Source organism: Ursus maritimus, unplaced genomic scaffold, assembly GCF_017311325.1.
Source record: "Ursus maritimus isolate PB19 unplaced genomic scaffold, ASM1731132v1 scaffold_24, whole genome shotgun sequence".
NCBI lineage: Eukaryota > Metazoa > Chordata > Mammalia > Carnivora > Ursidae > Ursus > Ursus maritimus.
In genome coordinates, this window is record NW_024424897.1 from 19,453,208 (window position 1) to 19,477,565 (window position 24,358).

The following is a 24,358-nucleotide window of genomic DNA, read 5'->3' on the forward strand; positions in this document are numbered from 1 at the left end:
GCCCGGGGAATGGGGACTCCCGTTGGAGGGCGGGGTGGGCTGGGTGGGCGGGAGCCCCAGAGCGGAGAGGGCACGGGTGGGCGGTGGCACCGGCGGGGGCCCTTAGCGAGGTGAACTCCCGGGGACTTGGGGCTGCGCACAGGGAGGGCTAGACGTGGGGGCTGTTTGTGATGACTTTGGGGGGTGTTGAGGAAGGGGTGTCAGTAAAAATAGGGCTGGGACCAAGGTGAGGCGAGGGAGGTTCCTTGGCGCAAAATGAAAGGGGGCGCTCACTTTCGGGGTCCAGCCGGTGCAGAGTGCCTCTTCACGTTTTGCGCGCTAGGCGCCTCGCACGCCTCTTCCCCAGTCCCGGCCCCGAATAACAGGTTTCTCTCTAAATCTGGTCTCGGGCCAGTCAGTCCCTGCCCACCCCAGAACTCTCGTGAGGATCGAGGGATAGAAGGGGAAGCGCCTTGAAGCAAAGGCAAGGTGTTGTATTTGGGACATGGCAGTTAGGAAATGCGGGATAAACTTATTTCTTACTGAGAAATTGTTTCGGGGGGGCGGGGAGGGGAAGAGATGTAGGAGGATGTTAGTGCCCCGGTGGAATATGGAGAGTGGGCTTTTAATAGGTGACCTGTAGCATTGTAAATGGGGTAGCTGGGTGGCGAGACTAGCGATAGAGGGGCGCGGATGAGGGAAAAGAGCCAAGGTTGACGAACAACTGGGTGTGTGCAAAGACGGCGTGGAAAATGTGGTCTCTTCTCCACGGTTACTGCAGTGATGCCTTTGAAGAGAGCTCCCACCCCCACCGGTGCTTTTAAGTTTAGGAAACCGGCACTGAAGGAAGTTTCCAGCCGGAGAAGGTGCTAACTCTATCAGAGGTTTCTGTGAGAGCTTGTCTATTTTAAGCCTTGGAATCCCCAGGGCCGGGATGGTGTGGCAGTGATAAAAGAGATTACTTACACAGAAGACGGTGTATGTTAGGAGATAAGTACTTTTTTTTCCCTTTTAAACACACTTATAATAAAGGAAAGGACCATCCATAAAAATGTAATAATACTGTTATGAGTGTGTGTCTCACAGCCACTGTGAATTAACTCTCCGAGGCGGGAATGTTTGCCTGTTTTATTCACTGATACACCCTTAGCGCCTAAAACGGTGCCAGGCACATTGTTAGGTGCTCAGCACATATTTGTGGAAAAAATAAATAGACGGTAGATCTCTGGAACTTGGGAGCCCGGAATTCTGGATCCTAATTCTGCTACTAACTGTCAGAGTACTTTTAGACCAATCATGGAACTTGATGCTGAAGCACAGCCTTAAAACTCCCTGAAGTGGAAATGACCTGTTCACTATGGTGTTACTTTAATTCTCTTTGAAACAGCAATAGAATAAGGAGCCTCGGATTAAAAAATGAAATTTTACTCCCAAGAAGACTTTTGTGAGAAGGGAAAAAGTGAGAAAATGTGGTCAGACTTGTTTCCCTTATACTTACTTGCCTTTGAACTAGCATGCCTTTTAAAAACAATGTAAAATAATCAATTTCATCTATTTAATTCTTGAGATAAAAAATTTGATTTCCTTAGTCCTGTGGGTAACAGCTCCTGCCCTTGCTTTGTGCCTTATTGAAACATGTAACTCTTCATTTCATTAAGTGTGTCTTTTTCTTGTCTTGGACTAAGTGTAAAAAGTTTCTACTTGCTGACTAGCAACTTCCCAAAAAAGGTTTGAGGCAACAACACTAAAAACACATTACATTTTCTACATAGGGTGGTTAAAAACTGAAAAGAAAAGAAAAAAAAAGCATATGGAGAAAGGTGAAGAGAAGGATTAGGATTGAGGGGGAAGGTTTAAAAAGGAAAAACTGCTCTTAAGAAATGCTTCCATTCTAGAAAGTCCCTAGCTTGCTTTTTTTTTTTTTTTTTTTTTTTTTTTTTTTGTAATTTGTTCAAACGAGGGGTGCCTGGGTGGCTCAGTCGTTAAGCATCTGCCTTTGGCTAAGGTCATGATCCCAGGGTCCTGATATCGAGCCCCAAGTCTGGGCTCCCTGCTCAGCAGAGAGCCTGCTTCTCTTTCTCCTACTCCCCCTGCTTGTGTTCCCTCTCTTGTATATCTCTCTCTGTCAAATAAATAAATAAAATCCTTAAAAAAATAAAAAAAATAATTTGTCCAAACAGAATATCTGAATATAGGTTCCTTCCTATCTCTTTACTCCATCAACCTGTCATTTGGGACCTCAGTGCTCCAAACCTTAAAGTCATGAATTATTGAATGGATAGTTGGGGTTTAGTGCCTCTCATGTGGTGTGCTTTCTGACACACTTGCCTTAATACTTTGATTTGAAATGGAATAACTATAAAGTCCCTTTATTAAATGATAATGAGCAATCACTAAAGATTAGGCTTTGTGTTAGTGTAGTACAGAACCAGCCAAGGTAGGGCTCCAACCTGTTAGGAGACTGCTTTAACTCTTCTAAGTCAGCATTACATATCCTGAGAGCCAGCATTTTCCTATGGGTCTCCCAAAGACTAATCCTGCTTTGATTTTTATCACATTTTCTCCTGCGCAAATGACCTGATTCTCTTAAACAACGCTAAAAAATATTAATGCTATAATTTTCCTTTAAATAAGAATTCAGGATCACAGCTTCCTGTTAGTAAGGTTCTTTCTACATGCAGAGTGCCAGAAGCTCAAACTAATAACAAATGTAAATACCTTGGAGAAGTGAGAGGGTATAAATTAAAGATGTGCTTAAAAATCCTAATTGCAGGATCTGTCAAGCTGTGTACTTAGCCACAGAGTTGATGTTAATGGAATGTTGATGAAATTGGTGATCACCGAAATGACTCAATTGTGTGTTTCTAGAGCTCTTTGCAGAGGTAGGTTCACCCCTATTGTTTGTGTTTCAACTCCACCATGAGCTAAAAAGGAAAGAATGAGATGGAAAATTAAAAAATCTACAGTGCCATCTGCCTCTGAAGCCTTACTTAGCCTGCCGTTTGACAAAATTACTTGTTGTAAAAGAAAGTAGTAAAGATGTTGAACGTGCCCCAAAGGGTTCTGCAAAGGGGTCCCTTTATGTGGGTGAAAGAACTTCATAGTTTGGAACTTTTATATGCTGATCTCAACCTCTCTAAATTTAAGAATATTGTTCTTTAAATGTTGTATCTCCAAACATTTCATTGAAGTTTTCCCATTTCCCATTTCCAGCTAGTGACAGACTACATTCCAGTTTTAGCCTCTGAAACAAATTGAGATCCAATTTTCTGGGGAAAGATTTCTGTTTTTATAAGCTTTCTTTTTTTGTGGAGATTTGACATGTAGATAAGGTAAGATTTTTTTTTTAAAGATTTATTTATTTTTGGGGGGAGAGAGAGGAGAACCTCAAGCGGACTCCCCACTGAGCACAGAGCCCAACAGGGGGCTCAATCCCACAACTCTGAGATCGTGACCTGAGCTGAAATAAAGAGCCGGTCCCTTAACTGACTAAGCCACCCAGGCACCCCTGTAAGGTAGTTCTTATTTCCAATCATTAATTAAAAAAAATAATAAACTTAATTTTTTAGTACAGTATTAAATTTGCAAAAAAATTTTAAGGATAGTAGAAGGAGTTTCCATAGACTCCATATTCAGTTTCCCCTATTATTAACATCTTACATTAGCATGCAGGTAACATTTTTTTACAGTTAATGAACCAATATTGATCATTCTGTTATTATTCATTGTGAAGTCGCTCAAGGTTTTGTGTTTTTTTTTAAGATTTTATTTATTTGAGAGAGAGCATGAGAGAGAGAGATCATGAGCAGAGGGAGGAGTAAACGGAAAAGCAGACTCCCCACTGAGCAGGGAGCCCAATGCGGGACTAGATCCCAGGACCCTGGGATTATTACCTGAGCCGAAGGCAAACACTTAACCTACTGAGCCACCCAGGTGCCCTGGCTCAAAGTTTTTTTTAAAGGTGGAATTTCCTACTGATGTTTTAAAAAGATTTATTTGTTTATTTTAGAGAGAGAGAGAAAGGGAAAGCAGGGGGGAGGTGCAGAGGGAGAGAGTCTTAAGCAGACTCTGCACTGAGCTTGGAGCCTGGCGTGGGGCTGGATCTCATGACTCTGAAATCACGACCTGAGCTGAAACCAAGAGTCCAACATTTAACCTACTGCACCACCCAGGCACCCCTGACTACTGATTTTTAATAGTAAAGGTCTCTAGAAAAATTATTGGATTAATCTATCATCAAGAAAGATTTATTTTTTTCTTTAATCAGCTTTACTGAAGTAAAAAGGTACATATGATAAATTCACATTTTATGTAGAGTTCAGTGAGTTTTCATAAAAGTGCAGTCATATAACCATCACCACAACCATATTATAGAACATTTTCAGAGTCCCAAAGAAGTTCATTTTATGGTTCTTTCCTTGTAATCCCTTTCCCCAGCCTCAGCCCCTGGCAAGCACTGATCTGCTTTCTGCCACTTAGATTTGCCCTTTGTAGAATCATTCTAGTAGAATGCACTATAAGTAGAATCATATAGTACATAGTTTTTTGTGTGTCTGATTTTTTCCACTTAGCATAATGCTTTTCAGATACATTGTGCGTGTGTAGGAATGAGGAAATCTTCGTTCCCTTTTATTGCTGAATAGTATTCTATCCTATGTATATACTGTAATTTGTATCCATACAGCAATCCATAGGTATTTGTGTTGTTTCTACTTATTGGCTATTATGAATAAAGGTGCTGTGAACATTTTTGTAGAGGTCTTTGTGGGGACAAATATTTTCATTTCTTTTGGATAAATAATAGAAACTATAATAAAAACTATACCAAGTTGTATGGTAATTATATATTTAACTTTATTAAAAAAAAAAAAGCTAACAAACTGTTTCCCTAAGTGGCTCTACCATTTTGCACTCCCACCAGCAAGGTACAGGGATTCCAGTTGCTTCACATCCTCACCAACAATTGATATGATCAGTCTTTTTTGATTGTAGACATCCTAGTGTGTGTGTCGTAGTCCATCATTTTGGGTTTGTTGGTTAGTTAGTTTGTTTTAGGAGACAGAGAGCACACTGGGGGAGGGGCAGAGGGAGAGAGAGAATCTTAAGCAGACTCCACACCCAGCACAGAGCCTCACTTGGGGTTTGATGTCACAACCCTGAGACCATGACCTGAGCCAAAATCCAGAGTCTGATCACTTAACCAACTGAGCCACCCAGGCGCCCCCATCATTTTGGTTTTAATTTGCATTTCTCTAATGACTAATATTGATATTGAGTATCTTTTTGTGCAGTTATTTGCCATTCCTATATCTTTTTTGGTGACATACCTGTTCAGATTTTTTGCCAACTTTTTATTGGGTTATCTTATTATTAAGTTGTAGGAGTTATATATATATATATGTAAAGGCTTATTCTTAAATTTCTTGACCAAAACAGCATATGTTTTAGAGTTTATTTTCAATGTTTAAGTGAATATAATGAAAAGCTCTTAAGTACTGGCCTAGTTCTCGACTGGAATGTAAATGGTTGTTGTGCAGGTGTCAGTAACGAAAGAATCCATCTGGTAGAAATATGAAGTATTTTTTGTGTGCTACTCCCCTTGCCCGAGATGAATGAACCCATTTCTCTAGATATGTTCTACTGAATGCTGAGTTTTTGTTTGTTTGCTTTTTAAATTAAAAAAAAAAAATCTTTTGGGGCGCCTGGGTGGCTCAGTTGTTAAGCATCTGCCTTTGGCTCAGGGCGTGATCCCGGAGTCCTGGGATCGAGCCCCACATCGGGCTCCTCCGCTGGGAGCCTGCTTCTTCCTCTCCCACTCCCCCTGCTTGTGTTCCCTCTCTCGTTGACTGTCTCTCTCTCTGTCAAATAAATAAATAAAATCTTAAAAAAAAAAAAAAAAAAGAAGCCTTCATATCTGCCGTCCCATCCCAACCCTGTCCTGATTTAAAAAAAAAAAAAAAAATCTTTGAAGTGATAGTTGTCAGCATGCAGATGCTAGGAGAAACCATCTTACAGCTATGTTTCACGTGTCTGTTTTAATCATACCTGTCTGTTCCAAACAGTATGTCTTGTCTTCCTCATACAGTCTGTGGGGGCTGACTAACTGCCAAATAAACTTTTAGAGACTTTGAAGACCCATTAAAAAGCCAGGCAAAATAAATATTGGCGCATGATCACATGAGATTCAAATATCACATTAATTATGAAAGGAGGCAGTGTGACTTACTTTACATTGTAGTTGGTTAAAATGCAATGGCATTTTTGTGTGTATGTGTTACACTCCTCTGGCCAAATAAAGCACTTGAGTAAAATTAGAAATGGTGCCATTAATTATTGGACTGTGTGTCCTGTCATCTCTTTTGACAGACTGCAGGTCACATTTCAATTATAACTCCTTTCTTTAACAAAAATATTGATATTTTTCTGTGGCCATCTGTAAGAAATCTATACACACATACCCTAGCAGCTGTGGATTTTGTTCTTTTCCATTATTTGATCCCCAGTTTTAAATGGACAGAGCAACCTGACATAAGCTTACTATTGCAAAAAGGGAAACGTGCTCCTCCAGAAAATGGGATAAGGATAGCAGTGCAAAACCAATTTTTAGGAGGTTATGAAGTCTCACTGAATTATGATCTATAACGTTTGGGTCTCAATAGGAGTAACCTAAGGTTTCTGAGAGAGGCAGTTTTGTCCTAGATTTGAACCATTTTTTCATTTTCTGGAGCAGACGACTATTATGCTTGTTCAGGACAGAAATTATATGAGCAATGTACTTAATATTACACATGAGTGTGTTGTATGTACTTAAATAGTTTTATCATTAAAAAAAAAAGCCCCTCTTTTGGCCCCATTCCATGAGGAATGAGAAGTATTTAAAAGACGTAGGAGGAAGAGAGATGGTGCAATTTGTGGGAAAGAAATTCAAATCTGTTTAATTTGTTTGTTTGTTTTTGTTATTGTTTTCTGTAACCCAGCACCTTAGCAGTCTGGGATTCAGAATCTTAGATTATGCTATTGTTGTTTTGTTCCCTTCCCCCAGAGAGATAATATTTAACTCACAGGGTATTCTGTTTTTAAGCTCTTGAATCACTTGATTGAGTTAATAGTAAACACAGTGAGTCTGTCTGCTTCTTTGCTATGCTTTCCTTCCTTTATCCTCTAAATTTGACATTGCATTACCCCAATCCATTTGGTTCTTCAAACAAAACAATCAGGCATAGGCTCTTAAAGTCCATGTGCATGAGATATTATGATCATGTCTGATTGTGACAGATGTGAGACAGTGGGTTAAATTTCGCTGTTTTCTTATCGATGCTGTCATTTCTTATGGGGGAAAAACAGGTAATTAAATGTGTCTTTAGAAGAAATATGTTCTTAAACTCCAAAAGAAAAAATTTTTTTTGTAAAATTTAAAAAACAAGGCCTGAAACTTTAGTTTCTCTTTCAAATTTTGGCTCTTCATAGCTCCTTGTAAAGTTTTCATTAACTTAAAATGCTAGGTGAAATGAATAGAAATAGTTCTCTAAGAAATCTCAGTAGTTAATATAGAATAAAAACATAACCTTACAGATTTTATTGAATTTTTACATGTACTTAATATTTGTTCTTTATCTAAAATAATTGATGGGTCTGCTGGCTGAGCCTAGAAATTGGTTCAGAAAAGCAGAAATGTGAACTTGTTGTTGTGAAAATATATTTGCACACATGACCGGAAGGATAGAATTTAATAAAAGAAAGGACAAATGGCATCAAGTATGATTGGGGCCTGACTTACATGTAGAAATAGTGATAGCAGAGACCTCAAAGTCTTTGTAGTTCTGGGGGCGCATCCTGAGTATTAGGGTCTAAAAATGTGCTCCATTGACTTAAAACCACTGTCTATTCTCTTTTGAAAAGCTGAACATTTGTTTTGCCTTTGTGTCTTGCCATTCCTCTGAAGAAAGGAAGATACATTGTAAAACCAGACACTTCCCCTTGCATTCTATGAGGTAAGTAGAAGTATGTTACAGTAAGTACTTTTTTAGAACTTTGAACCTTAATTCAACACCCCCCCCAAAAAAAGTGATTTGCAGTGTTGTATTTCTGTGTGTCTCCCTGTTGACTTAGAGATGAGATTATGCTGTTGCCATGTCCTACCTTTATTGCTAGGAATGTGGTGGGGTTCAGACAATTTGGCAGCTACAGTTTTGTAGTGTGGGTGGATCTTTCCATGAAGCTCTTTTTTGTTGTTGTTGTTATAATTGCTCTATTTTATTGTTGGTTTTTGTTGTTAATCTCTTTGGGTGCCTAATTTATAAATTAAACTCTATTGTAGGTGTGTGTGTGGAAGGGAAAAAACATAGTATATGTAGGGCTCAGTACTGTCCATGGTTTCAGGCATCCACTCGGGGTTTTGGAACGTATCTCCTGTGGGCAATGGGGACCACTATACTTTGTTCCTTCTTCCATAGCAGGAGTCTTCTGTTCCATATGCAAATTTTGCATGAAGCTCTTTTTTTTTTTTTATTTATTCGACAGAGATAGAGACGGCCAGCAAGAGAGGGAACACAAGCAGGGGGAGTGGGAGAGGAAGAAGCAGGCTCATAGCGGAGGAGCCCGATGTGGGGCTCGATCCCATAACGCCGGGATCACGCCCTGAGCCGAAGGCAGATGCTTAACCACTGTGTCACCCAGGCGCCCCGAAGCTCTTTTTTTTAATTAATTAATTTAAAAAAATATTTATTTGAGAGAGAGTGAGGGGGGAGGGAGAGAGAAAATCTCAAGCGGACTCTGGGTTGAGCGTGGAGACCAATGCGGGGCTTGATTTCACGACCTTGAGATCATGACCTGAGCCAAAACCAAGAGTTGATTGCTCAATCGACTGAGCCATCCAGGTGCCCTGAAGCTCTTTGATATTAACTTGATCTCTGCTGAACATTTCTCTTAGTCAAGGTATTGAATAGGCTTCCAAATTTCCAAGTAATCCAAATTCCCAAATATCTGTGAGAGAACTTCCTGAGTGCTGAATTAAAAACAAGGTACCACAAGAGGATAGAGGCTGAACTTTTTGGTGATCAGGCCAGGAACTGCTGATTAGAAGTCTTTTTTTTTTTTTTTTAATTGAAACCTTTTGTTGAGCTCACAGATGTGGGTTCTTTAAACAGTGTTTTATGAATAAATGCGGTGGGAATGGAAGCATGACTGACCATGTTTATTTGAGTTTGAGGAATTCTTCATTTCCAGGCAGTAAAATGCCTTTTCTCATGTCTGACTCTCTTAGATTGCAGCAAAATGGATATGCCAAATCCCCCAACTTCCAAATGCATCACTTACTGGAAAAGAAAAGTCAAATCTGAATACATGCGACTCCGGCAACTGAAACGGCTTCAAGCAAATATGGGTGCCAAGGTCATAAATAACCCCCGGCTTATCTGTTTTGATATATTGATCCAATGTGGAGGGCTGGACTTTTTAAAACTTTTCTCTTGAAATCCTAACCATTTTCCCCTTGGCTTTTCTAGGCTCTCTATGTAGCAAATTTTGCAAAGGTTCAAGAAAAAACCCAGATCCTCAATGAAGAATGGAAGAAGCTTCGTGTCCAACCTGTGCAGTTGATGAAGCCCGTGAGTGGGCATCCTTTTCTCAAAAAGGTACTTTCAGGTGTCTAAGTTCAGCCTTCCTTGCTTCCTTGGACCGAAGTTGTTTGTTTGTTTTCTGTATTCGTGACTTATTAGAAAGTAAGTAAGGATAATGGATATAGCTATTATAGTCAGCTTTGAATAACTAGGATGGTAAATCTGTAGCTTAGAGAAAAGCCTATTCACCTATTATTCTCCTCAATTAATGAGTGTAATCATGAGTGGTTTTATTTGTTTTTTTTTTTTTAACAGAAAAACAAAACATTTAGTGCCTGCTTTCCTGGGCTCTGTGTACAAGCTTCAAAACAACCTTGTTTGTGCCTTGTTTGGCACATCTGGTACTTTGATATTGGAAAAGGAGTGCCCAGCATAATGGACAGGAATATACTGATCAAAGGGATATTCCTTGTTATAAATCTAAAAATCATCCTAGTTCTTAAGTGGTAATATTTTTAAAAAGTAGGGGCGCCTGGGTGGCTTAATCGGTTGAGCGTGTGCCTTTGGCTCAGGTCTTGGTCCCAGGGTCCTGGGATCAAGTCTCGGATCGGGCTCCCTGCTCAGCAGAGAGTCTGCTTCTCCTTCTCCCACTGCCCCTCCACCCCAGGTCGTACTCTTTCTCTCTCTTGCTCTCTCTCCCTCTCAAGTAAATAAATAAAATCTTTAAAAATAAATAAAAAAAAAAATAAAATAAAATATAAAAAGTGGATAGTGTATTGAGAGCAATTTCCTTTTCCAAAGCAGAATATGACTATAATTTCTGTACTGATTCGCTTCCCCCTGTACTGTCTCCATCACTTCTGCAGCTAAGTTGATGTCAACTGTCTTAAAGTTTAGGTCCTCAGGAAAACTTCCTCATCTCCTAGGACTTTCAGAGGCCCTTTGCTGTTGTGTACCACCAAGGAACCCAGCAGTTTTAAATTGAAATAAACACCAGTTGAGTGTGAGAGGCACCGTGCTAGAGTCTGTGGGTGACACAAAGATGAATGAGAGCGAGCTCCGACCTTGCAGAGGTTTATAGTCCAGTGGTTCCTTTTAGGAGCTGATTGTTACAAAGTCCTCAGCCTCTTAACCTGTAAGAATTAGAAAACTACTGGGATCAGTTTGGAAGGAAACTACAGTTCTCTCTTGTGTCGTGTGCTTGCCTTGCCCTCTTCATGTCTTTGCTTATATTTCAGTGTACCATAGAGAGCATTTTCCCAGGATTTGCAAGCCAACATATGTTAATGAGGTCTTTGAACACAGTTGCTTTGGTTCCCATCATGTATTCCTGGTCCCCTCTCCAGCAGAACTTTATGGTATGTATTGAAAGCACTGGGGTAATTGCGCAAACTGTATGATTTTCTTATGTTAGTATGCTGGCACTTCTCTTAGGGTAAAAATTGTCAGATTATTCTTAACCTTTGGACGTGCAGGGCAGACTGTTTTTGTAATATATTTACTCTTAATCAGTCTATCTATCTATATATATATATTGCGAGTTGTTCTAACTGGTTAGGTTTTGTGCTCTCTGAAGTGTACTTTCGAGTTGATAGTGGTTCTTTTTTGAATGAATGAAACTGGGCAAGACTCCAATTCTCTCTTACTACTTTGGCCCAATTTTGTAACATGTGCAGTTAAATGCAGTCTAAACCAGACACTTGAGGCTTAAGCAGGTTGACCTATCCCTGCTGATGGAGCAATCCTTTCTGAATCCCCTAAGGCAAGATGCTATGACAGCAACTGAGATAACAGAGGTGCACAGGGACCCTGAGCCTCTCATCTGGGCCTTTATGCTGATTCCTACTAGGATCAGTTGTTCTGATAATCAGTCCTCTCTAAATACTGCCATTACTTATCATCTGCCTGGTGACAGTTCTGCTGACTGGGATAAGATATAGGTTTGCAAAAGGGAATCCTCTCTTAGAATAAAACTTCACAGTAATTTTACTTAATACTTGGGGAATTAAGCATGACTGTGTTTTCTGCAGAGCAACAACAGTAACAAAAATCCATTAGTATTGTTTCTTTAGCCAGGAAATATTCATGGCTCATGCTGTAATTGACTTAGGTTCCCACTGAGTGTGATTGACATGAGTTATAATCATGGTTTTTTATTATGATTATGGGAGGTTAGTCTTAGTCTGTATAATAGAATATCCAGAAACTTTATGGTTGCCCAGTTTCTGTTCTAACTATTCTAGTTATATTGCAGATGATATTCTTGGAAGCCTTCCTTTTCATCTGTGTGTCTCCACTTATGAGGAGAATTAGAATTGAAGACTTTTTAGACTGTTGTTTAAGTGATATCTGTGCCTATTTTACAATGATGTTTAGTAGATAAACTTAGATAATAGATGGAATCACTGTGAATAATAAGTCTGCTGTCAGATTCTAGATGTTGGTGGAAATATTATTGTTAGTATCAGGCTAAACATTTGGTAGTTGATATCCTCAAGTAGTTAAACTGACTTTTTTTCCCTAAGAGTAGCATTTCCCCCTCCCATTTGAGGTTTTCCTGGCAAAACAAAATGGCCAGTCTTTAAAAATGCAGGAAACTCTGTAACCAAAGGCATTTTCAGGAAATTGACGCAGCGAAAAAGGCCCAGCAAAGAGTCCATTAAACAGGAAAAAGAAGATGCATAGTGGATTCATGGAATGAATCACATCTGATTTGATTTCAGGTAGAAGATGAGACAGTTTTGTGCAATATTCCCTACATGGGAGATGAGGTGAAAGAAGAAGATGAGACTTTCATTGAAGAGCTGATCAATAACTATGATGGGAAAGTCCATGGCGAAGAAGGTAGTGGTGCTGGGCTCTTTGGGAGAAAACTTTTTTAAAACGGTGCCCTTTCTTTGGTATGTCATCGTTTTGCTTTTATCTGCTGCCTCGTGGGTACAGGCTGAAGAATATTTCAATGTCATCACATGGCTAGGAGTAACAATTTTATATTAAAAATGTCCCTTGTCAAATTTTATTTATTTATTTAAAGATTTATTTATTTTAGAGAGAGAGCAGAGGGAAGGGCAGAAGGAGAGGGAGAGAGAGTCTTAAGCAGACTCCGTGCTGAGCGCGGAGCCCAACACAGGACTTGATCCATGACCCCGAGATTATGATCTGAGCCAAAACCAAGAGTCAGATCCTTAACCGACTGCACCACCCAGGCGCCCCCTCAGTTAAATTTTAAAAGGAGTTGGGAGCACTGGGTGTTCTGTTGCAACTGATGAATCACTAAATTTTACCCCTGAAGCTAATAATACACTGTATGTTAACTAAATTGAATTTAAGTTAAAAAAATTTTTAAAGAGAAAGGTAAAGACAAAGGAGTTGGGACATAGAAGAATTATGCATATATATAGTGATCAGTGGCTGGAGAGGAAGTTTAGTGCACAAAGAAGTATGATCTTAGGAGTTTTCCATAAATCCAGCAAAGCCATTTTGTTCTTCATTTCCCTTTCTCTGAGAATGGCAATGAGCATGATCCCTCTGTCTGTCTTTGATCCAGATATACCCTGGATCTCCCAGAAATTGTTTATAACATTCTGATTATCCTGAAAGTGAGTTATTTGGATTTAGTTGTAGTTCTAGAAAAGGGTGCGAGTGTGTAAGAAGTGGGAAGATAGGGAGAGACTCCCCATGGCTTTGCAAACCTATGGCCTCACCAGCTGTTTTGACACTTGTGGGTACTGTTGAAAATGCATTTTCTACCCACAGCGCCCCCTCATGTTCAAAGACTTTATCCTAGGTTGTAGTGTAACCCCCCTATAGTATGGTTTTAGGAAGGTAATGCTGTCTTTTGATTCAAAGAAGTCACTACCAAGCCGTCAGCAGCAAAACCAAGTATATTTTCATGTTATCATTCTTTATCTGTTCCATTTGTATTGTTTGTACACTTTTTTTGAGATTTTGGACTGTAAATACAGGTTGATCTGTGACTGAGGAATGAACTACCCTAGTGAGAATAAAGCCTATGTAACTGGATTTCCCACTCTAGCCAGCTGAACTGTTGCCGTGGTAAGAGCCAGTGAAATTATTGTAATTTCCTGGTTGTTCATATAAAAACGTACATATGTTATATCTCTGGGCCTCAGGAGTGAATACAAGAAAACCTTTCTAGAAGGACTAATGGAGCATGAAACGATCCCTGCTCATCCATCTAATCTTTATGTTCCAGAGATGATCCCTGGATCTGTCCTGATTAGTGATGCAGTTTTCCTGGAGTTGGTAGATGCTCTGAATCAATACTCAGATGAGGAGGAGGAGGGGCACAATGACACCTCGGATGGAAAGCAAGATGACAGTAAAGAAGATCTGCCAGTAACAAGAAAGAGAAAAAGACACGCTCTTGAAGGTCAGTACTCCATTTTGAAAGTGACAGGGAGAGGGAAGAAGCAAGAAACAGAAAAGATTGTTGATTATTAAAGGCTGTTGATGCTTCTTGTTTGGTCCACTTAAAGGGAAGACAAAGTAGTGTGTTTGGGAAACATGGAAAGTTATAAAGAAGAAAATATACTTATCCTATAACCTTACTACCAAGGAATAACCAGCATTAATATTTCCTTCTGGATCTAAAAAATTGTGTGTGTATATACAGTACACACACACACGAAGAATATATACATACCTAAAATCAATGTAACGCTGTGTGTCAACTATAGCTCAGGTTTTTTAAAGTACCTATGTAAATCAACGTGTTCATATACATCATGTGAAATGGGATTGTGCCACAGACACACCCGTACACACACACACAATTTTACTTTTTATTTGATCTTCTATCGTAAGCATTTTTATGTTGTTAATATTTAATTAACTTAATGTTTAATTATGTTCTGTGTTATTTAATCACATGTCCTGGGACATAGTGTCACTCTGTTGTTCTTCAGCACCACCATTATGATGGCGTTCTTAGTATTCACATCTCGCCATGAAAACTCCTGGTTTCCGCTCTAGTTTCCATCTTGGACTGTGGGTTTTGTCATTAATCTATACATGACTCTGATTTCCTTATTACTGGTCGCCTATTAGATAAGTCCAGGTAGCACTGACCTTCTTTTTTTTTTTTAAAGATTTTATTTATTTATTCAACGGAGATAGAGACAGCCAGCGAGAGAGGGAACACAAGCAGGGGGAGTGGGAGAGGAAGAAGCAGGCTCCCAGCAGAGGAGCCCGATGTGGGGCTCGATCCCACAACGCCGGGATCACGCCCTGAGCCGAAGGCAGACGCCTCACCGCTGTGCCACCCAGGCGCCCCAGCACTGACCTTCTTTTTATGTCCCTGAACGGTCAGTGGTCGGGTTAACACAGCCGCCCTAATCAAAGTGCTGCGACAGAAGGGAGAATGACCGAACAGCTTTGTTTGCGTGCTCTGGTTATGGAACTCAGGAGTCTTTTGTCATTTCCAATTCAGGCAACAAAAAGAGTTCCAAGAAACAGTTCCCAAATGACATGATCTTCAGTGCAATTGCCTCGATGTTCCCTGAGAATGGTGTTCCAGATGACATGAAGGAGAGGTAGGGGAAGCTGTCCCACTCAGGCCATGTAGAGTGCTCAGGCAAAACTTTTATTCAAGCCTATTTTGGGTTCATAAAAAGCCTTGTTCCTGGTAAATACACTGTGATTTGCTTGCACTTCTGACTATTTCCTGATTATTTCTGATTATTTCCTGATTATTACCTCTAAATGCCCATTCCCATATCAAGGGTCACCATTTGCTGGATTTTGAATAAGTTTGGGCAGAGAACTTTTTAAATTCTGCCATTTTTCTGGAGAGTTACTCTAGCACCATAGTTACCAAATCTTTCCCTCTCTTTACTTTCAGACATACGCCCAGCCCAGCACAATTGCAATGACATATCCACTTAGTTACACACCCTTCCGTCATCGAGGAGACCCATAAAAAACCCATCTTCCCCTGGCAGGCTGTACCTGGATGACTGTCAGTGTTCAGTCTGTACTTTCTCAGCGAAGACATTTCCTTAGAAGGAATTCTTATCTCTCTTTTTAAAAATAGGTATCGAGAGCTAACAGAGATGTCAGATCCCAATGCACTTCCCCCTCAGTGCACACCCAACATCGACGGCCCCAATGCCAAGTCCGTGCAGCGGGAGCAGTCTCTGCACTCCTTCCACACACTGTTTTGTCGACGCTGCTTCAAATACGACTGCTTCCTTCACCGTGAGTGGGGCGACTCTGAAATGTTCTCCTGTTCTCCATCCCCAAACTCCATTTCCTTCTGTTTATTCAGTTAATCATATGGCGTTCCTGGCTTCTGATCTGATGACTGTTTTACAAAGGGCCAGTTCGATAGTCACTTGTTCAGTTGTAGTGCGATGTGCTTTGCATGGTCAGGACAGAATAACCAGCAACCTAAGTGTCCCTGAGTACCTATTAGCTTTGAAAGGATTGTTGATGTCAGAAATGATTAAATTTTGTGCACCCTGATGGTAGCTGTTTATATCTAAATTTTCCCACAGTGGCTCCCTGATTCAGTTTTTTTTCTTCCCCACCCTATGAAGTGGATAAACCATTGGAAACAGTACAGTTTTGTGTTTTCCAGCTTTTCACGCCACCCCTAATGTATATAAACGCAAGAACAAAGAGATCAAGATTGAACCAGAGCCATGTGGCACAGACTGCTTCCTTTTGCTGGTATGTTGGGTTTTTTTTTTTTTTTTTTAAGTTTTATTTATTTAAGTAATCTCTACATCCAACATGGGGCTCAGACTCATGACCCCGAGATCAAGAGTCACATGCTTCTCTGGCTGAGCAGCCTGGTGTGCCTTGCTGGTATGTTCTTCAACTGTTCTGCCGTTGTTAACTCTTGAAAATTTAGCAGGAAATGGTCCTTCCGTTTTCTGCTCCTGGGAATACAAACCAAATGAGCCAATATGTAGCACTCTGGGAGTCATAAAGCACAGATAAAACGTGACTTCTACTCTTTTTTAAAAATGCTATTCATCCATTTAGAGAGAGAGAGAGAGCAGGGTGAGGGGCAGAGAAAGAGTCTCAAGTAGAGTCCACACTGAGCACAGAGCCTGAAGTGGGGCTCAATCTCACGACCCTGAGCCGAAATCAAGAGTCGGACGCTTAACCAACTGAGCCAGCCAGGCGCCCCATGACTTCTGCTCTTAAGGAGCTCCCAGATACTAAGGACTGTGAAGTTAGTCTTATGGAGTGAGGAGTGCATGTATGTGACAGCATTTTCTTTACTGTCTTCCTTTAAATGCATATAAACATATGAGAAATAACACGTGAAAGCACTGATGTCTCATTGTAAGGTAAACAACCAGATGCCAGATGGACCTTCCTGATGGACAGACTTGGATGCAGCAGCATAAATTCTCCTGCATTCATGTGGGAAGGCAGTTCGCTTAGAAGTAGAAAGGAATAGGTTCCCCTGGACTAGCCAAAGACAGAGTTTTGCTTTCTGCACCATACAGTGAGGGTAGGTAAAGAATAAAATACCTTGATAAAATTTCTGCTACCAATTAAAATTAGGTTATACAGCCAAGTGCCTTTGGGACCATCTTTAGTGAGAAAATAGAAGAAAAGATGGTAGAAAGTGCCACTGGATATATATCTGGAAAATGAGTCATATGATAATAGCAAAAGAACAAATAGACTTCGTCTGATTTATTTTCTCCCTGATGTGCTTTGACACCTTCTTGTGGGCCAAGTACCACACTGGCCCTGGCCATATATTATTTTACTTTCATGCTTCCAACAACATCCCGAGGTGGAGAAGCTATGGGTATTTTGTCCAAAATTTGTTAATGTGTCAGTGGTATGGCAATAATGAAATTCAAGCTCTGGTCTAACTCTACAAGCCGTGCTTTTTAAATTACTCCACACTTGGGGCACCTGGGGGTTAAGCATCTGCCTTTGGCTCAGGTCATGATACCAGAGTCCTGGGATCGAGCCCCATGTCCGGCTCCCTGATCAGCGGGGAGTCTGCTTCTCCCTGTCCCTCTGCCTCTCCCCCCACATGTGCTCTTTCTCTCTCTTTCACTCTCTCAAATATATAAAAATCTTTTAAAAAATTAATAAATTACTCCACACTTTTAAAAAGTACACCATGTTATATCAACATACCAGCATTTATATGTTGTCCCTCTCACAGCAGTTACCCGGGAACCCTGTACGTGCTTCACAAAGATGCTGTCAGTGCCCAAAATGTATGTCTCTGCGTGTGTGTTTCACGCAGAGGCCTCTTGTACAAGGCCAACTCTTGTACAGAAATGTCTGTGTAGTTTTTCTTTTATTGCTTTTTAGAAGTCAGTCCATATTCAACTGTAATGCTCGACTGATTTCCCCACACACATTCTATTAAGAACATTTTCAATCATGCAAAGAAGGTGAAAGATACCTTTGTCTTAGATTTCCTTTGTCTTAGATTTAATGACATTTTTTCCATATTTGCTTTGCTCCTCTATTTGTATCTGCGTCTTTTGCTGAGCCGTTTGAACACGAGTCGCAGGTATTGAGATACTTGTTTGCAAAGTATTTCAGCATGCACTTCCTAAAATAAAGATATTCTCTTATATAACCACATTATTACACCTAAGAAAATTCACAAGAATTTCATAATATCATCTGTCCATTCCATATTTAAATTTTTTCAGCTGTACCAAGAATAGCTGGATTTGGAGTTTTGTCTAAACCAAGGTCATCCAGTCACACATCATATTTGGTTATTACGTCTTTTCAGTCTCCTTTAATCTCAAATCATCACACCATTTTTTTTTTTTTTAAATCCAGGCTCATTGTCTTGTAGGATACTATTCCCTATTCTGGATTTGTCTGTGGTTGTCTCCTGCTGTTATTTAACTTGTTTCTCTACCCTCTGTTTCCCATGAGCTAAAATTAGCTCTGGAGGCTTAATTATGTTTATGTTAAACCTTTTGAGTTAGAATAGTCGTGAGCCATGCTGTGTGTGCCCGCGGTAGCACAGGAACCTGATGTCGGATTCAGTTAATTTTAAAACTTCTCTTTCAGAATTTCCTTTAAGGCCTACAGGATATTAATCTGAATATCCTTAGTAATAGTAAACATTTATCTTTTACATGTAGATTTGGTTCTCAGAAACAGCTAGAAGTGTTCAGAAATCAAGTCTGATGAGAAGATAGATGGATGATCGAGCTGAATGATAGTTATTTGGTCTCTCTCTCTCTCTCTCTCTTTTTTTTTTTAAATAAAACGTAGCTATGAAGTAATGAAATAGTATCCTTCCAAGTTTAATATGCTGATTTGGAGGGAAGTTTTAGAAGTGAGTAGTGATATTGTACAAATTTAAGGACTACATATTTCATTATTGAAACAGAAACAATGCAGTAGAATAAAAAGAACAATGTGGCCTGGGGACAGGGAACCCTGATTCTTGTACCTCTTCTGGAACAATGAGCTAAATACTAATACATGGTATGCATATATGGTATAATATATTAGTATATATACTATATATATAATATTTATTACATTAACACTATACCGTATATNNNCGTATATTATATACTATATAATATATTAGAATATATACTAATACATAGTATAAGAGAAGCAGGTCCTTTCCCCTCTCTGAACCTCATTGCCTCATCTACAGGAGAATGTGTTCTCAAATTCTGTGTAGCTGACATGCAAATGGGTTGCACAGATTATATCTTTTTTTAAGCTTACTTTATAGGACAGCTCTTCTGCGGAGAGGTATAAATGTACAAGTTTTAGAATACTTCTTTTTAAGGAGGCTTCACACCCAGCATGGAACTCACAACCATGAGATCAAGACCCAAGCTGAGATCAAGAGTTGGATGCTAGCCCAGCTGAGCCACCCAGGCGCCTGTAGAATGTTTGTTAAGCAGCTTTTATATGGTCACACTTACATGGTACAGAGCCAAAAAAAAGACAGTCTCATTGCATGTAAGCACAGGTGTTAAAGAAGGTGGTTTGTGAGGATGGGATCAGGATGGTGACTCTGGGCCTGGTCCGTTTCCCATTGGTAACGTGTCCATTGCAGGAAGGAGCGAAGGAGTACGCCATGCTTCACAACCCTCGCTCCAAGTGCTCCGGTCGTCGCCGGCGAAGGCACCACATGGTCGGTGCTTCCTGCTCCAACACTTCAGCCTCTGCTGTGGCGGAGACTAAAGAAGGGGACAGTGACAGAGATACAGGCAATGACTGGGCCTCCAGTTCTTCAGGTACACTGAGCAGAAAATGGTCTTTTCTTTCTACACAAGGCTTCTGGTAAACGCGGGATCACTGCCTAACACTTAAAGTCACTACCTTTGAAAAATGGTTCTTTCTACAGCTTCACCCGTAGGCAGTAGAGACTGGGGATATTTTCGTTCCTAAAAGTAGCATGAAGTACTTCAGAGTCTGTGGCAAACTGTGGATGACAGCCGTGTTCTCTCTTCTCTTGTTTCTCTTACCTTCTCCTCTCTTAGAGGCCAACTCTCGCTGTCAGACCCCCACGAAGCAGAAGGCTAGTCCGGCCCCACCTCAGCTCTGTGTGGTGGAAGCGCCCCTGGAGCCTGTGGAGTGGACTGGGGCTGAGGAGTCCCTTTTTCGAGTCTTTCATGGCACCTACTTCAACAACTTCTGTTCCATAGCCAGACTTCTGGGCACAAAGACGTGCAAGCAGGTACTATCAGAGAAGAACAGGGACATGCGGGGCCCTCCTTCCATCCACTGCTCTGTCAGCCCTTTTGCCGTCTTGTGTGGCTGCCCATCTCGAGGGAAGCCGTCTTAGGCTCCGTCCCTCATGAGTGGGTGCTTCTGGGCCACGAGGTAGGTTTTCCAAACATGGGACCTTCTGCAAATGCCAGGCCTGGAAGTGCTTGGGGATCTGCTCTCCTCCTTGCTGAATTGTTATTTCTGCCTCTAGCCACTCTCTAACTCTTCTGGATGTTTCTACACTCTTTTAGCTTTGTTTTGGTCTTTGTTCTTTGTTTTTGGTTCCTGCCTTTCTTTCTAAATGTGTATGCCTTTCCTAGAAGGGGTTCCCAGGTCTTTCAGGGGACCGTCTTATCTGGCATGCTCCTGCTCCTGCCGCTGCCGCTCCCATCCCCTCCGTCAGTCTCCGCAGTTGCTTTTTCCTCCAGATGTTCTATCGCTAGGCTTTTCTAATTGCCACCCCGATGGCTGGGCCTGGACCACACCCTTCTCACTCATGCCATTGCTAGAATCACAGTCTGGTAGCAGCCACTGATGCTCTGGAGGCAGTGGGACCTGGTGTCCCAGTGCCCTCCGTCTCAGCCCAGCTGCAGTGAGAAGACAGACTGAAGAGCAAGGACAGGGAGTCACCAGGTGTTAGGGCCGGTCTGTCCAACAGGAAAGGAACACCAGAACCGTACCATGCTGCTTAGCTCCCTGACTTCTGGAGGAGTCTCTGTGGCCTCTTCTTCATGATACCTCTACTTAGAACAAGCAATAGAACCATAAAGAGAAGTGCCCTTTGCTTTCATTTTGGAGCTCATACCTATTTCCTTGAGGCACAGGTTCTTAACCTAAAAATCTACAGAATCGTGTGCAACACAATTTTGTGTGTATTTTCCCGAGAAAAAGATTTATACTTTTCGCAGAATCTCAAGAGGGCCCATAGCCAAAAGGGAAAAGAAAAAGCAAAAAACGAATGGAATAAGGGAAGAAGCAGGTTGAAAGGAAGCCAGCCTTCCAGAAATGCTGGCTTACTGAAATAGACAAAGCTCTGCCCTCTTCATACCAGCAGGGGGAGCTAGTGGTTAGCCAAGTGGTGCTGCTTGTGCCCTCTCTTCCACTCCTTAACACAAGGTACCCAAAGTCTCCCTTCTTAGGAAGAGACAGATAATGTTGGTAAGAATCATCCCACTGGTGGCTTGGTAGGCAGAGGTGTCGATGAAAGCTACTGACCAGGAAAGTTGTAATTGTGCTCAATGTTTCTCTTTTCTCGAGTCACGCTAGATAGTTAAGAATTAACCCCAGGGCCAGTGATGCGATATCCCAGTGCCACTGTGTCTCTCCCTGAGCAAAGAGATGCTCAGTCAGCCGTCTTCGAGCTCTCCAGAATGCTCCCACGCCCAGCACCTGGTTGGCTCACTTATCTGACCACCTGGCTCAAGAAGGACTGACAGGTCCCATTGGATTTCTCTTCCAGGTCTTTCAGTTTGCAGTCAAAGAATCACTTATCCTGAAGCTGCCAACAGATGAGCTCATGAACCCGTCGCAGAAGAAGAAAAGAAAGCACAGGCAAGGGTTGGACAAAGGACTTTCTGTTCCCTGTGCTCTGACCTCCCCTTGGACTCCCCAACTGCCTCCCTCTTGAGTGTAGCATTGCATAACTAAAGGGCCAGGCTTCTCCATGCTCCCTGTGGGTCCGTGCCTTGGACCAGCCCTTCTCCCGTCCCTAGATGCCATGGACCAGGAGATAAGTGTCTGGTTTCCCTTTAAGCTCCTGGCCAGTGGGACGAGAGCTGGCCTCATGGCTCCACCCTGAGGCCATTTCTCCTCGTTGGGTGGTTAGTGACTACTGTTCCCACTTCTCAACTCTGACCAGAGTTTTTTCTTTTGGCACTCGTACTGTTTTTGTAAGTTGCATAATAACACTGTCTTTTAGCTAGCCTTTGTGTAGAGTTGGAAGGGTTTTTTTTTTAATTCAGCATTCTGCCTGCCTCGGTTCCCTAATGACTATCACCTACTGAAGGAAGGAACTGACACCAATTCTAGATAGAGAAGGAAGTCCCTGTAGCTTCTTCTCCCTTTCAGTCTCTTCACGCAGCAGATTCCTGAGAAGTCTGCCCACCTCCCCATCCTGCAATTCACCACATCCCCCCTTCCCCAAAGAGAAGGAGGGAGGGGGAGGAGAGGGAGAAACAATAGCATTATAATAGACACAGAGGGTAGAGTTTTGTGTTTGTTTTTTAGACATCTTTGTTGTTTATATTTAAATCTTGAAGCATAGAGCAGCTGGACTGCAGCTGGACTCTCACATCCAGGGTAGAGGCCTCCTGTGAAGGGATTTGGGGAGGATACTCCCCACTCATCAGAGTCCCTCAAAGCAGGTCACGTCGTTATTTACCCAGATCTGCAGAGTTCCCCGGAGCCATGACCCAGACCCATGCCTCTCTCTTTTTCAGGTTGTGGGCTGCCCACTGCAGGAAAATTCAGCTGAAGAAAGGTGAGTTGCAGCAGGGCGCTCTTGGGCAGTTCAGCCCGAGGTCGCACCCCTGGGGTCCCCGCCCCTGCCCCACCTGCAGCTGCACTTGTTGACCCTGCACTGCTTCCGGGGGCTGCAGATTTCCCTGCAGCAGCTGAGAACAGCTCAGCTTCTCACTGCAACTGAGAGCACCTATCCGGAGGCAGAGTCGTGAGCCTTGTGGTCTCTGACTTGCATAGTGGGCCGTTTGCCAGGTTCCAGACTTCGTTTCGTGTTTGGAATGGCTCTTCTGCGTTCTGGGCCATTTCCACACTCTCCCCACAAAGCACATCTCCCCATGGTAGCTGATAGACAGCCATCGTCTCTGAGTGTTACTCACTTCAGGTGCTAAATGTGTGTCCAAGATGATGGCCGGGATAGCCTCCACCAGTCGGGGCCGTTGGACAGTTGGGAGGGAGGACAGCTAGGGGGTGCGGGCACAGCAGTGTTCTGGTCTGTTCTTTTCTCTTCTAGATAACTCTTCCACACAAGTGTACAACTACCAGCCCTGTGACCATCCAGACCGCCCCTGTGACAGCACCTGCCCCTGCATCATGACGCAGAATTTCTGTGAGAAGTTCTGCCAGTGCAACCCAGACTGTAAGAGTTCTCCGCTTTCCCCTGTAGTCCTCCCAGACGGTCAGCCCTGGTGCAGCCCGCCTTTCCCTCCCAGCCTGTGCCCCTTGATGCCTCTGGGCCTTCTGATGTTCTCTTTGCTGTGTTTTAAGCATTCTATAGAGGAAACAAGATACTTAAGATCTGGAAAGGTTATTTTTTAAAAACCCGTAGGTGTTTGATTCTAAAGCAACAATTACACTTAAATCAGAAACATTTCCGTCTTTACCTTCCAGGGAAGAAATAAGAAACGTGGGAGTCTTTTTCCTTCAGGCGCAGTCACAATCTCCCTTTCTAGGATGTTGTGTTACAGCAGATACGGGTTCCGATTCTGTACACGGCTCTTTTAGTTTACTACTTGAAGCTTTCATATCAGGTCTATCTGGACATCAGCAGAAGTAGGACAGAGGCTAAACGTGCTTCTCCTTCACTTCTTATTGCATCATGCCCTTCCCCGCTCAAGGCTGAACCGTTTGATAACAGCCTCCAGAGCCTGCAGAACTTGGTGCCCAGGCAGTTGTGCCGGTAATACCTTCTAACGCATAGCAGATACCGATCTTAGCCACAGTGGAGGGCACTTGTGCTGGGGAGGGCAGTGGGTGGAGGAGGGTAGCTTAGAACGGATGCATTCTGTTCTCAAAATGATTCTTGTTTTGATGGTGATGCTTTAGCAGTGAAAAGCACTGATTTCATTTTCTGTGGGCCACTCACCACCTCCCTTCCAAATTCCACCAACAAGGGGGAGGGAGAGCATTGTTGAGGAATCTCTAGGAAACACCCCTCCATAGTTGAACCTGCTTTTTTGACTCCTAGGCATGAATGTTGGGAGGCACTCCATTTTCTCTGGAAAGAAACTTGACTATATGATTATTGTCCAGGGAGTTTCTCTTCTATTTTGCCAACTTTCCCCAAACACATCAGATTGACTTCCTTGCAGACCGTCGAGGCAGACCTGAGCCCCAGCATTAGCCTGCCTTTTTTTCTAACCCTCCCCTCCCCC

At 42.0% G+C, this 24,358-nt stretch overlaps 1 protein-coding gene and 1 long non-coding RNA gene across 2 annotated transcripts in view; one reads left to right on the forward strand and one right to left on the reverse strand.

Moving 5' to 3' along the window:
- The window catches only part of EZH1 (enhancer of zeste 1 polycomb repressive complex 2 subunit), a 30,707-nt gene that overhangs the window by 1,410 nt on the left and 4,939 nt on the right, over positions 1-24,358 (forward strand). The window contains exons 2-15 of the mRNA XM_040640578.1: positions 7,879-7,970; positions 9,242-9,369; positions 9,483-9,611; positions 10,775-10,894; positions 12,260-12,380; positions 13,753-13,929; positions 14,989-15,091; positions 15,592-15,755; positions 16,138-16,229; positions 19,591-19,771; positions 20,018-20,214; positions 21,706-21,797; positions 22,685-22,725; positions 23,218-23,343. Coding sequence (XP_040496512.1) covers positions 9,253-9,369; positions 9,483-9,611; positions 10,775-10,894; positions 12,260-12,380; positions 13,753-13,929; positions 14,989-15,091; positions 15,592-15,755; positions 16,138-16,229; positions 19,591-19,771; positions 20,018-20,214; positions 21,706-21,797; positions 22,685-22,725; positions 23,218-23,343 — 1,660 coding nt within the window. The 5' untranslated portion in view covers positions 7,879-7,970; positions 9,242-9,252. The remainder of the gene's footprint in view (positions 1-7,878; positions 7,971-9,241; positions 9,370-9,482; positions 9,612-10,774; positions 10,895-12,259; positions 12,381-13,752; positions 13,930-14,988; positions 15,092-15,591; positions 15,756-16,137; positions 16,230-19,590; positions 19,772-20,017; positions 20,215-21,705; positions 21,798-22,684; positions 22,726-23,217; positions 23,344-24,358) is intronic.
- On the reverse strand, positions 16,238-24,355 carry LOC103672583. The gene is made up of 3 exons (XR_571201.2): positions 23,588-24,355; positions 17,947-18,099; positions 16,238-16,441 (listed from the first exon to the last, which is right to left on the reverse strand). It is a non-coding gene; the product is annotated as an uncharacterized LOC103672583 (long non-coding RNA).